This window comes from Loxodonta africana, chromosome 5, assembly GCF_030014295.1.
Source record: "Loxodonta africana isolate mLoxAfr1 chromosome 5, mLoxAfr1.hap2, whole genome shotgun sequence".
Classification (NCBI taxonomy): Eukaryota; Metazoa; Chordata; class Mammalia; order Proboscidea; family Elephantidae; genus Loxodonta; species Loxodonta africana.
This window is the reverse complement of record NC_087346.1, coordinates 161970971-161989686: the sequence shown is the minus strand read 5'-3', so window position 1 is coordinate 161989686 and position 18716 is coordinate 161970971. Positions and strand designations below refer to the sequence as shown.

Below are 18716 nucleotides of genomic sequence, written 5' to 3'. Positions count from 1 at the left end.
TCAGCAAGTTTCTGAGCTTCTCTGTGCCTCAGTTTCCTTGGACTGTGGTGGTATTTGCCTGGCAGGCTGTGGTGGGCCCGTGGTGGACATGAGGGGCACTCAGGACACAGCGGGCTACTGACTCATGTTAAACACGGGGCTGTATCTCCCTCCCATGGACCCTTGAAGGAAGGGAGGAAACCACACTCACCCCCTGGACGCCTCCCACCTCCCCACCAGGAGAGGGTGGGCCTGTGAGGGGAAAGGACTGTCTGAGCACATCACGCCCCAGGTGAAGGAGGGCTCCCCCCTCCAAGAGCCCAGGCCAGCAGCCAGAAGGAAATCTGCCAGCCTCTCCAGGGTACAGATACTCCTGCCCAGGGAACCATCCAACACTCCTGCTGTCCCTGGACACTCAGGCCCCTCGGGCACTGCCAGATAAGGCGTCTCCACCCAGCACAGTGTGGCCTGACTCAGCACCCAAAGATGCCTGGCAGCTGGAGAGGCCTGAGGACCTCGGACGGTCAGCCCTATGCTGGACCCTGCTGGCCATATGCCCACACTTTCTCATGCAACCCCCACACCAGTGAGCCCCACGGCAAGGTGGGGCAACCACCCTGGTTTACAAAAGGGAAACTGAGGCTCAGAGAGGGACCCAGGTCTGCCGGCTCACCCAGCTGGTGCCTCTTGGAGCCAGGGCTCCAACCCAGGTCAGTCGGTTCTCTCGAGTCCTCAGGCTTGGGGTGACCCAGTTCTTTCTGTGCCCCGCAGAGGCTGCCCTGCCCAGGACTGCGGCCCGGCCCAGTCCGGGACGCCCCGGCCCTGGATCTGCACCCTCCCTTCACACCGCGTTATCCTGGCTCCCTAGGGCTCCATCCCGGGCGCGGCGCGGCGTGAGGACCTGGCGGCAGGAAAGGCTGGGGGCGCGGGGGGAGGACGGGCGGGGGCTAGAGCGCACCCTCAAGCCCGCGCTTACCTTCGGAAACTTCGGGGTCGCCGGTGCCATTGAGCTGGCACAGGCACCAGGCGGCTTCGTCCCCGGCGGGACCCGCGGGCGCTGTGCGGGTGCGGCCGCCTGCAAGATATCCGGGCGGGAGTAAGCGCGGGGCTGGCCGAGGGCGGGCGCGGGGCGCGGAGCGCTGGCTCACCTGGCTGCTGGGACATGAGGCCGCGGGGCTCCCGGGCTGAGGCTTCTGCGCCCCGCAGGCTGAAGGCCGGGCGTGGCCGCGGCTCCTCCTCCCGCCGCCGCCGTGGAGGGCCTGCGCGGGTGGGGCGAGAGGGAGGCGCGTCCCGAGGCTCGGGCCGGAGCGCAGGTGCAGGTGCAGTCTCGGGGCGCGGGGCTCCGGGAACGTGACGTAGGGAGCCGGGCACCGGGTGTAAGGTATGGGGCGCGGGCTGAGAGGTGCAGGGAGCCACAAAGTGTGGGGTGCGGGCGCTGGACGCGGAGCTGGAGCCACCGCCCCACCAGCCTGCTCTACCCAGCTGGACCGCGCCGCCGCCTCTGCGCGCAGACCCTGCGCTGGGATAGCCGGCCTTATTAAACCGACCTTATTAAAAAATTACGATGCCCATTTTACAGAGAAGAAACTGAGACGAGGAGAGGGGAACGGACTGAGTCGAAGTAAGCGGCCAAGGCAGCCTCAAATCCGGGACTGATGGCCTCCAGCCTGAGACCCATTCGGCGCCTGTGCTCGTTGTTCCCCAGTGTTTCCAAAGCAGGCCACGCTGGGAGGGAGAAGGACTGCTAACCCCCAACACAGTGTCCACCCCTGGAGTCTGATGTCCTTTGGAGGAGGATCGGGTCCTGGTGGGAGGACAGGGGGTGCCCCAAGGAGGTGACCCTGAGGAGGTCACCTCAGCCCAAATGAACACAAATGTCCCCTTCATGGCACCCATGTGCATACAGTGCCAGCACCAAGCCAGGTAGGCAGACGTTAATACCCCACAACACCAAAGAAGGAAGGGGCAGGGGCTGGCCAGGGGTGTTGGAAGGTGAGAAAGGAGTTCCCAGCGGAAGGGCAGAAGGGTGGGCCACCCATCTTGACCTGTCTCTGCTGCCAGACCCTCTACACCTTACCTCTAGGAGGCCTGATGACCATCTCCACCATACCCTGACCCCTGTACACCTCACCAGGCACCCTGCTCACTCTGTTTCCTCTGACGTCAAAGCCCCTGACCCCTCTCCCTTCTTTCCTGGCCTTGGAGGCCCAGGTCCTTGGCCCCTTCCTCCAGAAAGGCCGCCAGGCCCTCCCAGGATCCTCTGCAGCACCAGAGCTGTTTCCTCCACTCTGGGCAGCGCCCACCATGGCCACAGTCTGTCCCATCCCAAGGGCACTCCAGGCATCGCCACCTCCCATTCTCACTGTGCCCCTGGTGCCCAGCACAGACCGTGGTGGGATTGGGGCTTGGTGGGTGTTTACTGAGAAGGCGAGAAATAGAGTCCAGGCGCCAGATGCCTATCTCAGAGCCTGCTCATCAGTGAGCACCCACTGTGGATCACTGGCGGCCAGTCACTTGTCGTTGTCGTTCGCTGCCGTCAAGTCAGCCCCTGACTCATGGCAACCCCATGCACAACAGAACAAAATGCTGCCTGGTTGCAATAGGACCCTTGTAATCCATAGGGTTTTCATTGGCTGATTTCAGATGTAGACGCCAGGACCTTCTTCTTAGTCTGGTTCAGCATCACAGCAACACACCAGCCTCCACTGATAGATGGGGGATGGCTGTCCATGAGGTGCACTGGCCAGGAATGGAACCCGGGTCTCCCATATGGGAGGTTAGAATTCTACCACAGAGCCACCGCTGCCCCCGTGGGGGTCACTCTGTAGGCCCCAAGCACATAATACCTGCAACAACTCTATAGGTGGGCAACAATGTCCCCATTTTATAGGTTGGAGTCCTGAGGCTCCTGTCAGGCCTCCAAGAGATGCGCTGTCCTCCCTCCAAGGCTACCTGACTTGCCCAAGGACAAGCGGAGGTAGGGGGAGTTGGGGTGCACCACAAGCTTACCTCTGCCCTGAGCATAGAAGGGAGACAGGTATGCACCCCCCAATTAAATTCCTTAGTTCTTTCAACCAAAATGCACAGCTCCCCCTTTGTCCCAGGTGCAAATACAGGTGTGAGCAAAGTAGGACCTTGTGGCGCTGATGAGAGGGGGCGAGAAGACAGTAAGGGAACACACATGAACACAGAATTCCCCACAATGATGCATGCTAGTGAAGGGGTCTGGGAGGCTCGTGGAGGCCTCTCTGAAGGTGCAAGACAGAAGGGGGACTAGTGGTCAGCCAGGCAAAGTGTGGGCTAGCTGTCAGCCAGGCAGAGGGTGGGCTAGCAGTCAGCCAGGCAAAGTGCAGGCTAGAAGTCAGCCAGGCAGAGGGTGGGCGAGTAGTCAGCAGGGCAAAGTGCAGGCTAGAAGTCAGCCAGGCGGAGGGTGGGCTAGCGGTCAGCCAGGCGAAACGTGGACTAGCTGTCAGCTGGGGCAGAGGGTGGGCTAGAAGTCAGCTGGGCAAAGTGTAGGCTAGCTGTCAGCCGGGCAGAGGGTGGGCTAGCAGTCAGCCAGGCAAAGTGCAGGCTAGCTGTCAGCCGGGCAGAGGGTGGGCTAGCAGTCAGCCAGGCAAAGTGCAGGCTAGAAGTCAGCCAGGCAGAGGGTGGGCTAGCGGTCAGCCGGGCAGAGGGTGGGCTAGCCATCAGCCAGGCGAAACGTGGACTAGCTGTTGGCTGGGGCAGAGGGTGGGCTAGCAGTCAGCCATGCAAACTGCAGGCTAGAAGTCAGCCGGGCAGAGGGTGGGAGAGCGGTCAGCCGGGCAGAGGGTGGGCTAGCGGTCAGCCGGGCAGAGCATGGAGGAATGGCCTGCCAGGCAGAGGCAACAGACCTGGAAAGGCCCTGCGGTGGGAGAGCGCAGCTGAGCAGGAAGGATTTGGCTGTTTGCGGGGGAGAGGCTGGAGGAAGTGCACCGTTCTGGGCAGAGGAAGCACATGGTTGGGATGCTGTGTAGGAAGGGTCTCGGGGTGGGTGCAGTGGCCTGGCAGCAGTTGCCGTCAGGGCAATCATAGAAGGAAGGGCAGGAGAGGTGAGGCCAGAAAGGCAGGCTGGGGCCAAGCCCTGAGGCGTCTGAGGTGCAGGCTCATCCAGCTTCTTGGGACTAGAACCTGGGCAGCTGTCTGAGTCCTCCGGGGCTGCTGTAACACAAATACCTCACGTGGGCGGCTTTAAAGAACAGAAATTTATTATCTCTCAGTTCCGGAGGCTGGGAGTCCAAACCGGGGCATCAGCTCTAGGGGAGGGTCCTTCCTTGTCAGCAGCCCTGGGTTCCTTGGCTTGTAGAAGGATCTTCATATGATCTTTTCCGTGTGTCCTCATGTCTGTGTACTTTTTTATAAGACACTCTTAGAAGGGATTAGGGTTAGGACCCACCCCACTCGGGCATGGTCTCATTAGCATAACAAAAGAAAACCCCTGTTTGACAGGGTTATGCTCACAGGTACAGGAGTTAGGAATTCCACGTAATTTTGGGGGGACACAATTCAGTCAGTAACAGTTGCTATGGAAGGTTTGGTGGCAGAGGGGTGCTGGGATCCATGCTGGTTGAGAAGGTCATTTGGGTGTGGTCCCAGGTGGTTTGCCCGTCGCAGCCAGAGAGCCCCCAGACCTGACTCGCTTGCCCCAGAGGACGACGAGCACCCCCATGCCACTGGGTCCAGATGCAAACTCCCCCATGCCTGCAAAGAATGGCCAGGTGGCCGCTTTTTCTGGGTCACAGCAACTGAGGCTGTTGAGGAAGGCGAGGATGGGCCCTAGACCGGTCAGGGGCACTGATGGCCCACAGCCCCGTGTGTCGGGAGACAGGTTGCCGTGGCTGTGGGGGAGTTGCAGGCCCCTGTGTCTTCACCATTCAAATCCCGAGCATCTGCGGTACACCCGATTGGAGAGGAAACACACTTGGCACCAGCTTTTTTCTGACGACAATTTGCTACCAGTAAGCAAAGTAAGAGAACTCAAAACCTAAAATAGCCCCTTCAAGCTGGGCGAACCAGAAGCTGTTCCTAGAAAGAACTGTGTCTGCGTGGTAGCCTGTCCCTGCCGTGAGGTGCCTCCCCCAGCGAGGTGAGGTGGCACAGGAGCTGCCAGGCTCTCCCCCAGCCACACAAGGTGTCCCCTAACTCGGCACCGGGGCCCCAGGGTGGACACTTGAAGCTTCCCTTCCTCACGCCTGATGCAGCTCAGAAAACAGCGAGAAAAAACAGAGAGAGAGGGAAAAAAAAGAACCATGAGAGGGTGGGAAGGGACACGAACCCTGCACTTAGGTCTTAACCTGCCACAAACGTCGTCACAGACCTCGGGCTCCCCCTGGGCTCCCCTCCTCCTCTCACACCCACATCAAGTTCAGCAGCAAAGCCCATCAGCTCTTCCTGCAAAGTGCAGTCAAGTCCGAACAGCCTCCCCCTCCTGCCTATCACCTGGGTCCAAACCTCCATCGCCTCCCACCGGGCTGCTGCAAGAGCCCCCCTGCCTCTTGCTTCCACCTGGCCTCTGACCGCAGCTCAGCGGTCAGAGCAGCTCTGTGAAAACTCAGGTCTGATCTCGCCACACCTCTGCCCAGCATGCTTCTCTGGCCCCACACATCCTGAGTCCACAGAGCCCACAAGGCCTGCCCACACCCTCCCACCCTGCCCTCTTCACCCCCTGCCCTACCCCCACCCCGGCTCACTCCACTCCAGCCACACTGACCTCCCTGTGGGTCCTAGAACACAGTCCTACCCCAGGGCTTTCCCTTGGCCAGGAGAGCTTTCCCCAGACATCCACGCAGCTCCTCCCTCGCCTCCAGCTCAGACATCGCTTCTCGATGAGGCTTTTTCTAGTCAGAACCGTGCCTCTGTCCCTCTTTGCTTTGATTTTTCCTTGTTGTCAGGTGCCCTCAAGTTGGTTCTGACTCACGGTGACCCTGTGTACAACAGAAAGCAACACTGCCTGGTCCTGTACCCTCACAATCGTTGCTATGCTTGAGCCCACTGTTGCAGCCACTGTGTCAATCCATCTCGTTGAGGTCTTCCTCTTTTTCGCTGACCCTCTACCTTATTAAGCATGATGTCCTCCTCCAGGGACTGGTCCCAATAGAGTTACCCAACAGAGTGTGTGTACATTTGGCTTATTTATCTCACCTATTGTCTGCCTCTGCCCACAGCACGTAAGCCCTATCGAGGTGGGGGTCTTTCTGCTGACCCCCAGTGCCCAGAACAGTGCGTGGGGTACAGTAAGTGCTCAGTAAACGCTTTCTTCTTCCCGACATGAGAAACCGAGGCAGGCAACTCTGAGACACTGAGTGACTTGACCTAAAAGAAACAGCCCACACCATTAGCCCCACACACAGGTTGCTGCTTTCGCCCTACGGGACTCACCGGGATAACTGTGCCTTTGTAGGCTTATTCCGAATTGATGCATCCAAATTGTGGAGCTAGCTCTGACGTAGGTTTGGAGCTGGATCACCCCGTCGTGGTGGGGGTGGTGCACACAGTTCTGAGAACATGGTAGTGATACAACTGCTCACACATTCACGGGCGTTGAACCAGGGCGTTTTACCCGTGCAAGGAGCTGCATGTTGGGAGCAACACGTCAGGCTTTGGGGGAAAAGCAGAGACAGAGAGTATAATCGAATGATGTTCCAAAAAGTACAGCTGTCACTCTGGTGACTAAGGTGTGCCTGACCCAAGCCATAGTCATTTCAACCACCTCGTAGGCAAAAACTGAACAATGAAAAAGGAAGACAAAGTAAGAATTGATGTGTTCGAACCATGGTGTTGGCAAAGAATACTGAATATAGCGTGGACTGCCAGGAGAACAAACAAATCTGTCTTGGAAGAAATCCAATCAGAATGCTCTTTTACAGTGAGGATTTCCTTTGGGCACGTCATTGGGAAAGACCAATCCCTAGGAAAAGACATCACGTTTTGTAAAGTGGAGGGTCAGCAAAAACAAGGGAAACCCTCCATGAGATGGACTGACACAACAAGCCACAACAATGGTCTTAAACACACCAACAATCATGAAGACGGTGCAGGGCTGGCGACACCATCAGCCGAGCACCAGCACCGCACAGAGGCCCAGAGATGGAGCTGTCCTCTGCAGCCAGGGCTGATGGTGGCAGGTGAGAATAACATGATACAGAAACAAGAGGCCAGGCAGATGCACTAACCATCAGGACCAAGTTTGGTGCGATTGTGGTCATAAGCACCAAAGTCGGACTGGCAGCAAAGTCCACCGCTAGCCGTGGGTGGGTGCTAGAAGACGGCAGCCCCAGGGGACAATCAGACGGACAGCTGGCATGGTGACATTCAGCCTGGATCTTAGAAGAACCCACAGATGGCGATAGCGAGCCTGAGGGCAGTGCCCCAGTGAGAATACAGGGTCTCCCGACTGCTCTCCAGACCCTAGCCCATTGATAGGAGGAGGGACGGTGTCCCTGGGAAAAGGCCTCTATCCCACCATGTGGCATATGGGAATGGTTCCCGCAGTCCTTCCCTGGTAACCAGTCACTGGGGAAAGTGGAATACTGATTTATTTATTTGACCACTATGGTTAAAACAATAAATATTATCATCCTGGTTTCCATAGATGAAGAATTCGGGAGCGGCTCAGCTGGGTGTTTCTGGCTCAGAGTCTTTCATGAGGTTGTGGTCAAGATGGTGGCAGGGTCTGCACACACTGGTGGTTTGATTAAGGCTGGGGAACCTGCTCCCAAGGTGCTGGCTGTTGGCCGGAGACCTCAGCCCCTCTCTGCTCCACATGGCCTCTCTACCAGCTGCTTTAGTGTTTGTGTTTGTGACACAACTGCTAATTTCCTCCAGACCACATGGCCCCACAGAAGACACAGCATCCCCCCGGGTCAAGGAACCCACTTTGCAACAAGGAGGTCAGCGGTGGGCGCATGGCCATAGGTCCACTGGCCCTGTTACAGGCTGTACCATCTGGGAGCTGTGGCCTGATAAAGCAATGGAAAAGCCAGCTGAAGGCTCAGCTGCTGTGCTGTGAAACTTGGCTCTGCCACTGACTAACTGTAGGGTTTGGGGTAAGTATCTCCCCTGCTGCCATCTGTAAAATGGACTAAGAGTCCTCCCCACACAGAGCTGCTGAGAAGAGTGACTGAGTTAACACGTGTAAAGTGCTCCAAAGGCTGCCTAGAAGTAAGTGCTCAACAAATGTTAGCTAGTAGGCAAAAGGTTGGCAGTTCAAACCCACCCAGAGGCTCTTCGGAAGACAGGCCTGGCTATCTGCTTCTGAAAGGTCACACCTTGAAAGCCCTACGGAGCAGTTCTACCCTACACACGTGGATCGCCATGGGTCGGCAGCTAACAACAACAACGTGAGAAGACAGTTCGCCTCTATGGAAAAGGGACCAAACCTGAACGTAAACTCTGACCCTCCGGCTCCAAGCCAGATGCTGGTGAGCACTGCCTAGATGTGAGGGTCGGGGCTGGGGCCACGGTTTTGACCCATGGAGAGCCCAGCTGGAGGCCCAGCCATTTGGTTCTCCACAGCAAACCTAACCCCACAAACTGTTGTTCTCGGGGAAGGACAGACAGGGTGCCAGGCAACAACCTCCCCTCAACCAGCGCGGCTGGCAGGGCAGAGGGGAAGGAGAGCTTTCGCCTGCATCCTCTCACTCTACTCCCATCTCCTCCCACCCATCTTATGGGTGCTGAGCTGAGCCTCGAAGGTCACAGACCCTGCCCCCTGTCACCACACACAACCCGGGCCTAATTCTGAAATCTCCAGGGAACCTTGGCTCCTCACTAGCTGTGGGAGGTGACAAGGTTAGTTTTTCCCTTTTAACCGAGTTAACAACCCCAGAGTTAACAAGCCCAGACAGGGCGTGCTCCTGGGATGGGGAGGGCCATCGGGCCGGCTACTCAGTAGGAGCAGAGGCTCAGGGTGGTCATGTGCAGGTAACACCAAGGGCCACCACACGGGGTGGGGAGGTCTCCTCTGGTTGGGGGAAATCTGGCAGGCTTCCCGGGGTAGGTGGCATTTGGGATTCAGCTCCAAGGCTGGACTAGACGGCCAGGAAACCGGAGATGAGGGCGGAGCCAGTGTCCCCAGGCGCCTCCCTGGGGCACAGGCGCCCAGGGCCCCTCCCCGCTGTCCCCGGGGGCGGCACCCTGTCCCCGGCTTTGGCCCGGCCCGCCGCCCCGCCTCACCCTGGGCGGACCCGGAAGGGAGACCGGCACCCGCCCCACAGCCTGCCCCTCTGCAGGTCCCCGCCGCCGGCCTCCCCGCCGCGATGGGGCCGCTCCGCTGGCTGCTCGTGCTGCTAGCGCTGCTGCGGCCGCAGGGGGTCCGGGCCGGAGGCCCCATCCGGGCCTTTGTGGTACCCCACAGCCACATGGACGTGGGCTGGGTCTACACGGTCCAGGTAGGTGGCGGCGGCGGCGCCCGCGCCCCACAGCTGCAACCCCCTCCTCCCTGCAGGGATCCGGGTGTGGGTGTGGGTTTGCACCCAGCCACCTGGGGCTGAAGCCAGCTAGGAGGAGAGTCAGCCTGGGTTCCAGCGCGGACTCTGCCGAAGCTGGTCGAGAGACTGACCTTGGGCTGCTGGCTTCCTGCTCTGAGCCTCAGCTTCCCCACATGAAGGGAAAGTTGGAGGTGGTGGAGGTCAAATGAAGAGCCTCTGGCCTGCAAGTTGGACCACTGTCACCGTCCTGGTCTGGGGGACCCTGCAGGTTGTGCTCCCTTCCTGGGCCTCAGTTTCCCTTCTGCAGGGTGGTACTTTGACTGGATGGTCCCTGTGTTCCAGGTTGGGGAGGAAGGGGAAACCCAGTGGTAGGGGCCTCCAGTGTGGAGGTGACCCACTCCCAGGGAAGCTGGGAGGAGCAGGAGGGGCGGGGCTGGCTGCAGGTCAGGTGATAATCAGCTTCTTCAGGTCAGGTGGGTGTCAGCTGCTAGGCAGGGCCCCTGTGAGCGGGAGGCTGGAGGACAGCTCAGCCAGCGTCCCTGGGGACAGACTTCGGGGTTGGCCCTGTGGTCACCTCAGGGCTCTGCTCAGCACCTCCGGCGAGGCCTTGCTTCCTGAGCCACACTTGTTTCCCCACCTGCGGAGTGAGAACAGTACTTCCTAGCCTTCATCCAGGGGCCCTGGGAGCCACAGGAGGTGCTGGATTTTCCACACGGCTCTCAGCACCTGGGGCTGCCGGAGCAAGGCAGCCCTGGAGTTCCCAGGGCAGCTGGAGGTTTGGCCTCGGGACTCTGGACAGCCCCTGGACAGCCCCACCGAGGCTGTATTCCCACCCCTCCTCTGCACCTTCAGTGAGAGGGGAGGGAGGGACCAGCACCCTCACCTTTGTCGTCATGTCACTGCGCGTCGCGGGTGTTAGCCGTGTGCCCACCAGCCGAGACATCTAGAAGCTCCTCTCTTCCCTACAACTCTGCAGGCAGTAGTGTTCCTCCCCCCACCCTCCCGCTGCTTCACTGGCCCCAGCCACTCTGACCTCCTGCTCGTCCTCCAGCACCCTGGCTGCTTCTGCCTCAGGGCCTTTACACTGGCCATTCCTGCAATGCTTTCCTCCCAGAGGTCTGCGGGCCTCAACCCTTGTCTCCCTTTAGGATGTGACTCAGTGGCATTCTTGGCGAGGCCTTCCCAGCCCCCTCCCTCCTGTATGTCCTTTATCACTTGTCACCATGGACAGACCAGACCTTCTCGTTATCAGCACAGACCCTCCCCCACCTGATCTGAGCAGATTACCATGAGCACTTGTGAACGAATGACTGACATGAGTGCAGAAAGAGGAGAAAGCTCTGCTTCCTTAGGCCTTGGGGCAGGTAAAGGGTGCTGTTACCCAGGCCTCCAGCACTTTTCTGGGATGAGGAAGGAGAGACCTGAATCAGTGCCTAGAAACCCCTGTGATTATGGACACAGTTAACTTTGCAGGATGTTAATAAGAGAGGTCGAGGGGGGAGCTTTGATGCTGAGTGTCAGCTCCGGTCCTGGGGTGCACTGGGGAGCCTTGGGGTTGTGGGCGACCCACTCAGATGGAGACGCTGAGGGCTGGGGAGCTTGCTGCCGTGCTCAGTTTACAGAAGAGGAAACTGAGGCCCAGAGAGGGCTGCTCCTTGCCCAGGGTCACTCAGGAATAACCCGAGGTCTCTCCATTTATTTAACGGGCTCTCTGGCCCCCTCTGCTGCAGGCCCTGAAATTCCGAGCGGAAGCGGCTGTGGCTGCAGCCGTCAGAGCTCCCAGCTGAGGGGGGTGGCCTCTCTGGGGTCACTGGGCCAAGTCCGCTCACTCTTGGGACTGCCTGTGCGATCCCCATTCCCACCACAGGTCCCAGACTGCCCACCCCCCACCCCAGGAAGCTGTCTGGCCCCCCCATCATCCCTGTGTCCTGTGCTGTCCCCCAAGGGAGCAGGTCACGCTGTCTCTCTGTGCCCAGCCCTCGCCATGCACTCTGGGAGGACAGGGCCCTGGGCACACTCTTTCGCCCGGATCTTCCTTTGGCCCTTGGGGCCCGAGGGCTCTGGGGACCCTCAAGGGCGGTGTTGTGGTGGCCTGTCCCCAGGAGAGCATGCGGGCCTACGCAGCCAATGTCTACACCTCCGTCGTGGAAGAGCTGACCCGCAGGCCGCAGCGCACCTTCATCGCCGTGGAGCAGCAGTTCTTCCGGCTGTGGTGGAGCCACGTCGCCTCAGACGAGCAGAGACGCCAGGTGACTGGCTGCCGGGGTGGCCCTCATGGGGTGGCCGCGGGGGCAGCCGCGGGGGCAGCCGCAGCAGACCCCCCCGCCCCGGGCTTACTTAAATCAGGGAAGGACAAGTTTTGGCCAGCCCCACACCCAGGAGAGACTCTTGAGCCCTGGCCTTCTGGCTATTCCTGAAAACGCCTCAGCTTTGGCCGCCTGCATCACCAAGAGGCGGCCACCTCCTAAGGCTGGACGCTCCCGGGCTCTGAGCCCCACACTCGACTCCCTCCTCTGCCCAGTCCCTGTGGGCACAGGAGCTGGTGAATCATGAGGGTGAGACAGTTCCTGGGCCGGGATGTCCCCATGTGCTGAGAGTGGGCAGGGATCGCCTCCTACAGTCCCTGCTGTATGGCTGGGCAGCCAGACCCGGTCCCGCCTCTGCCACCTCCATGACTGCAGACCCCACCTCCTAGAGAGGCCATTCCAAGGATGGAAGTGTAGTGTGAGCACCCAAAACAGGATGCAGGGGCTCCATGTCCAGAGACATAGTGAGAGAGGGCACAGAGGGGGCGAAAGCCAAGGGCGCACCAGCCGATGCACAGAATGACATCCTGAGGCACCACAGACATGAAGGGTTCCTGACTGGGGCAGCCAGACAAGAGGGAGAAACATTTCTGCTGAGGCGTCGCCACTATCAGAGTCAGTTCCTCTTGAAACTGGGGGCGGGGTGCGACTTAGAGATTGCCCCGGGCACTCATTACCCTGCTATGCCTCTGTCCATGTCCCTTCCCCAGCACCCACCTTCCTCAGAGCAGTCACAGGAGGTAACACGCAGAGAGGCAGGGCCCCTGCTCAAGGTAGACAGCTAAGAAGGTGAGCAGGGTGTTGGCCAAGTGCACTGCCGAGGCAGAGCAACCTGGCATTGGATGGTCGTGCACCTTGGGCCAGGGTCTGGCTGGTACTTCGCACACATTGCCTCTCTGAATCCTCACTACAGCCCTGTGAGGTAGGGTTGTTACCCAACTTTACAGAGAAGGCATGGGGTCAGAGAGGGCAGGCCGCTGGCTTGTGGTCACACAGCTCACGAGGGATAGGTGGGACTCCAAGCCTGTCTTTTCGGGAGTGTCCCGTGGGCAGTACTCTCCTCTTTATGGGACATTACCAAGCCCAACTGCCTGTCCCCATCCCTACCCTTACCTCCCTCAACGAGGTGTGGCTGACTGGTGGTGGTGGTGGTAGCGGTGATGATGGTGGTGGAGGTGGTGGAAGTGATGGTGATAGTGGTGATGGTAGTGATGATGATGATGGAGGTGGTGGTGATGGTGGTGGAGGTGGAAGTGGTGGTGCTGGTGGTGGTGGTGGTGATGGTGGAGGTGGTGATGGAGGTGGTGGTGATGGTGGTGGCGGTGGTGGTGGTGATGGTGGTGATGGAGGTGGTGGTGGTGATGGAGGTGGTGGTGATGGTGGTGGCGGTGGCGGTGGTGGAGGTGGTGGTGGTGATGGAGGTGGTGGTGGTGGTGATGGTGGTGATGGAGGTGGTGGTGGTGGTGATGGAGGTGGTGGTGGTGGTGGTGGCGGTGGCGGTGGTGGAGGTGGTGGTGGTGATGGAGGTGGTGGTGGTGGTGATGGTGGTGATGGAGGTGGTGGTGGTGGTGATGGAGGTGGTGGTGATGGCGGTGGCGGTGGCGATGGCGGTGGCGGTGGTGGTGGTGATGGTGGTGATGGAGGTGGTGGTGGTGGTGATGGAGGTGGCGGTGATGGTGGTGGCGGTGGCGGTGGTGGAGGTGGTGGTGGTGATGGAGGTGGTGGTGGTGGTGATGGTGGTGATGGAGGTGGTGGTGGTGGTGATGGAGGTGGTGGTGGTGATGGAGGTGGTGGTGATGGAGGTGGTGGTGATGGTGGTGGCGGTGGCGATGGCGGTGGCGGTGGTGGAGGTGGTGGTGGTGGTGATGGAGGTGGCGATGGTGGTGATGGAGGTGGCGGTGGTGGTGATGGAGGTGGTGGTGGTGGTGATGGTGGTGGCGGTGGTGGTGATGGAGGTGGTGGTGGTGATGGAGGTGGCGATGGTGGTGATGGAGGTGGCGGTGATGGTGGTGGTGGTGATGGAGGTGGTGGTGATGGCGGTGGCGGTGGCGATGGCGGTGGCGGTGGTGGTGGTGGTGATGGCGGTGATGGAGGTGGTGGTGGTGGTGATGGAGGTGGTGGTGATGGTGGTGGCGGTGGCGATGGCGGTGGCGGTGGTGGAGGTGGTGGTGGTGGTGGTGATGGAGGTGGTGGTGATGGAGGTGGTGATGGTGGTGATGGAGGTGGTGGTGGTGGTGATGGTGGTGATGGAGGTGGTGGTGGTGATGATGGAGGTGGTGGTGGTGGTGATGGAGGTGGTGGTGGTGGTGATGGTGGTGGCGGTGGGATGGTGGTGATGGAGGTGGCGGTGGTGGTGATGGTGGTGGCGGTGGTGGTGGTGGTGATGGTGGTGATGGAGGTGGTGGTGGTGATGGAGGTGGTGGTGATGGTGGTGGCGGTGGCGATGGTGGCGGTGGTGGAGGAGGTGGTGGTGGTGATGGAGGTGGTGGTGGTGGTGATGGTGGTGATGGAGGTGGTGGTGGTGGTGATGGAGGTGGTGGTGATGGCGGTGGCGGTGGCGATGGCGGTGGCGGTGGTGGTGGTGATGGTGGTGATGGAGGTGGTGGTGGTGATGGAGGTGGTGGTGATGGTGGTGGCGGTGGCGGTGGTGGAGGTGGTGGTGGTGATGGAGGTGGTGGTGGTGGTGATGGTGGTGATGGAGGTGGTGGTGGTGGTGATGGAGGTGGTGGTGGTGATGGAGGTGGTGGTGATGGAGGTGGTGGTGATGGAGGTGGTGGTGATGGAGGTGGTGGTGGTGGTGATGGTGGTGGCGGTGGTGGAGGTGGTGGTGGTGGTGGTGATGGAGGTGGTGGTGATGGTGGTGATGGAGGTGGTGGTGGTGGTGATGGTGGTGATGGAGGTGGTGGTGGTGATGGAGGTGGTGGTGGTGGTGATGGAGGTGGTGGTGGTGGTGATGGAGGTGGTGGTGGTGGTGATGGTGGCGATGGAGGTGGTGGTGATGGAGGTGGTGGTGGTGGTGCTGGTGGTGGTGATGGTGGTGGTGGTGATGGAGGTGGTGATGGTGGTGATGGAGGTGGTGGTGGTGGTGATGGTGGTGATGGAGGTGGTGGTGGTGGTGATGGAGGTGGTGGTGGTGATGGAGGTGGTGGTGGTGATGGTGGTGATGGAGGTGGTGGTGGTGATGGAGGTGGTGGTGGTGGTGGTGCTGGTGGTGGTGATGGTGGTGGTGGTGATGGAGGTGGTGGTCATGGTGGTGGCGGTGGCGGTGGTGGTGGTGGAGGCGGTGGTGGTGACGGTGGCGGTGGTGGTGACGGTGGCGGTGGTGGTGACAGTGGCGGTGGTGGTGATGGTCGCGGTGGTGATGGTGGTGATGATGGTGGTGGAGGTGATGGTGGTAAGGATGGTGGTAAGACCTGGTCAAGAACTTCCACGGTACAGTTCCAATTTCTGTCCTTTGCCGCCTGTAGCCCTGGGGCTCAGAGAGGGGGTTGCATGTAGTAAGTAGGTCCTCATTCAACTTGTGTTGAGTTAGTGAACTCCAGATACTGCACCTTTCGGAAACAAACCAAAATATAGTGTCTGAGGGGCATGGGAGCCTCCTATACCCCACATTCTTTGGCCATCATTAAACCTTCCTACTTCCCATTCGCAGACTCAAAAAATGTATCATTGAATCATGAGACAAACCCAAATTGAAGAACATTGTACAAAATAACCAGCTTGTGATCTTTTAAAGTGTCAGTCATGTGAAAGAAAAAGGCGGAGGAACTGTCCCAAAGCAAAGGATATTAAAGAGAAATGATTAAATGCTATGAGTGACCCTCGATTGGATCCTGCCCCCAGAAAAGTGACATTAGTGGGACTGTTGGCGAAATTTGAAACAAGTTTGTGAGTTAGATAGCAGTGCTGTATCCGTGTTAAGCCTCCGGATGTTTGACTGTCCTGTGGCGGTAGTTGTCCTGGCTCTTAGGAAACAGCGGAGTATTCAGGACACAGGGGCACGATCCTGCTGACTTATTATTCAGATGGTTTAGAGAGAAGCACCGTAGGTACGTAGAGAAGGGGGAGTGTTAGAGCAGAATGTCGGCGGCCAGTGAACCTGCATAAAGGCTGTACGGGGGCTCTTTGTACTATTCTTGCAGTGCTTCTATAAGTTGGAAATCATCTTAAAAGTACAACTGAGACACAGGTATATTTAATGTCAAGAGCCCACCATGCCCAGGTGCTGCCCTAGGTGGGGGGCACGGTGCTGACTGGGACAGACAGGGCCCTGCTTTTGCAGAGCTTACAATGGAGGGGCTGAGAAGAACAGGCATTTGAGGATGAGGTGCTCTAAGGGGAGCAGGCCCCCCACAGACCCAGCCATCCCCAGGGCTGTTACCTGACTCTTCTCTTTTTCTCACTGCCTGCCTGTGCCAAGGTCCGCAAGCTCCTGGACACGGGACGCCTGGAGTTCGTCCTCGGAGGCCAGGTCATGCATGACGAGGCCGTGACCCACGTTGATGACCAAATCCTACAGCTTACAGGTTCGGCCACACAGCCCTACACTCAGGGTCCCTCAGCACCTCCACCTGGGCTGGGGCAGGGTGTCTGAAGACCGGGGTTCTGGCTCTGTCCGCCCTTGTAGTGGGGGACCGCGGCCAGTGAGCGAGCAGTGATTCTCCGCTGGTGTCATGCTCACACCTGCGCTGGGGCGATGGAGTCCAGGGATAGAGGGTTCTAGAGCCAGAGAGGCTGGGCGTGTCCTGCTCTGCTGATCCCAGCCTGTGACTCTGGGCAAGGCAAGTAGCCCCTGGGCCTCAGTTTCCTCGTTCATAAAATGAGCTTGGTGGCAGCACCCACCTCAAAGGGTTGCCGTGAGGAGTAAATTGAGCTAATGCGAGTAAAATCCCCTGAGCAGCGTGTGTGGTCCCAGTAAACACTCAGGAAATTCATTATCATCTTGCTGCCATGCTGCCTCTGAACACCTTGGAAGCAGGTGGCATTGTTCATAGCCCTGTTTCTTAGATGGGGAAACTAAGGCACAGAGTGATGCAAGGATTGGCATGCATGAGTAGTAGAGCCAGATCTCAAGCCCGGTCAGCCTGGCCTCTCTGCGTCAGACGTGTGGTCCCAGGGAGGGGAAGAGGGCGTGTAGGGCTGTAGGCGGGGCGCGCGTTGGACCCTCGGTGAGGCCTTTTCAAACCACACGTTCCGATGTTCTCAGAGATCTAGCTTCACCTTACACACAGTGGGTGAGGGGCTCTCAGGTATGTGGGCAAGTCACGCTGGACTTCGGGGTCCCTGGTTGAACCTGCTGAGAGTCGAGCCCTAGACAGGGGAAGAAGAAGGAGGTCTGCAGGCAGGGACCAGGGTGGGTGGGTTTAGGGCCGTGCCTCAAGGCCTCTGACCTTTCTCTGGGCACATCTCCTCCCCCAGGGCCCCCCATCCACCTGCCGTCCCCAGGACCCCCTGGCCACCTGCCATCCCCGGCACCACCCTGCCGCCCACCGTCCTCGGCACCCCCTGGCCATCCGCCATTCCCGGCACCCCCAGGCCGCCCGCCATCCCCAGCACCCCCTGTGGCTTCCTCCATCCCCAGCACCCTCTCCGACTGCCCACCATTGGCCAGGTGGCCATCAGGCCTGCCAAGGAGCTCACTGTTCTCACCTTCCCTCCTCACCACCTGTTCTCTGCAGGCACATCAACACCCAACACCCACCTTAATTTTAGACTTGACATTTCTCAAGAGGGAAAAAGCGTTTGTTCTCAGCACTTCCGGGATTATGAGGAGCTGCTGTGGCCAGCTGCCCTGGGTGGGGGCTTTCACCCCTCTCCCGGAGCTGCGGGTCTCAGCAAAACCTGGAGCAGCGGAAGCTGCGAAGGGAGACCCACCATCCCACCCTGCTCTGGATCGGGGGAGCCCAGCTTGGGCTTTGGAGGTGTCGGGACCCCCTGAGCAGGAGTGGAGAAAAGAGGGGAGTCCAGGCCGAGAGAAGGGAGACCAACTTCAGCCCCGCCTCAGCAGCCCTTACCTGCGCTGTCCTGGGTGGTCACTGTTATCCAGTGTGGTCACTGCTGTCCTGGGCATCACTGCTGTCCTGAGCGGTCACTGCTGTCCTGGGTGGTCACTGCTATCCTGGGTGATCACTGCTGTCCTGGGCATCACTGCTGTCCTGAGCGGTCACTGCTGTCCTGGATGGTAACTGCTGTCCTGGGCATCACTGCTGTCCTGAGCGGTCACTGCTGTCCTGGATGGTAACTGCTGTCCTGGGCATCACTGCTGTCCTGAGCGGTCACTGCTGTCCTGGGTGTCACTGCTGTCCTGAGCGGTCACTGCTGTCCTGGATGGTAACTGCTGTCCTGGGTGTCACTGCTGTCCTGGGCATCACTGCTGTCCTGGGCATCACTGCTATCCTGGGTGATCACTGCTATCCTGGGCATCACTGCTGTCCTGAGCGGTCACTGCTGCCCTGGGTGTCACTGCTGTCGTGGGCATCACTGCTGTCCTGGATGGTAACTGCTGTCCTGGGTGGTCACTGCTGTCCTGGGTGATCACTGCTGTCCTGGGCATCACTGCTGTCCTGAGCGGTCACTGCTGTCCTGGATGGTAACTGCTGTCCTGGGCATCACTGCTGTCCTGAGCGGTCACTGCTGTCCTGGATGGTAACTGCTGTCCTGGGCATCACTGCTGTCCTGAGCGGTCACTGCTGTCCTGGGTGTCACTGCTGTCCTGAGCGGTCACTGCTGTCCTGGATGGTAACTGCTGTCCTGGGTGTCACTGCTGTCCTGGGCATCACTGCTGTCCTGAGCGGTCACTGCTGTCCTGGGTGTCACTGCTGTCGTGGGCATCACTGCTGTCCTGGGTGATCACTGCTGTCCTGGGTGGTCACTGCTATCCTGGGTGATCACTGCTGTCCTGGGCATCACTGCTGTCCTGAGCGGTCACTGCTGTCCTGGGTGTCACTGCTGTCCTGAGCGGTCACTGCTGTCCTGGATGGTAACT

At 59.5% G+C, this 18716-nt stretch overlaps 1 protein-coding gene and 1 long non-coding RNA gene across 5 annotated transcripts in view; one reads left to right on the top strand and one right to left on the bottom strand.

Annotated features, from left to right (window-relative positions):
- Positions 1–3636: 3636 nt before the first annotated feature.
- On the bottom strand, positions 3637–10915 carry LOC111749070 (uncharacterized). Its single transcript, XR_002784427.2, has 3 exons — positions 9557–10915; positions 6376–6594; positions 3637–5921 (listed from the first exon to the last, which is right to left on the bottom strand). It is a non-coding gene; the product is annotated as an uncharacterized LOC111749070 (long non-coding RNA).
- The window catches only part of MAN2B2 (mannosidase alpha class 2B member 2), a 36590-nt gene continuing 27093 nt past the window's right edge, over positions 9220–18716 (top strand). For all 4 annotated transcript variants that reach the window (XM_064286231.1, XM_064286230.1, XM_064286233.1 and 1 more), the window contains exons 1-3: positions 9220–9386; positions 11528–11674; positions 16152–16257. In XM_064286231.1, the coding sequence (XP_064142301.1) occupies positions 9255–9386; positions 11528–11674; positions 16152–16257 (385 nt within the window). In that variant the 5' untranslated portion in view covers positions 9220–9254. The remainder of the gene's footprint in view (positions 9387–11527; positions 11675–16151; positions 16258–18716) is intronic.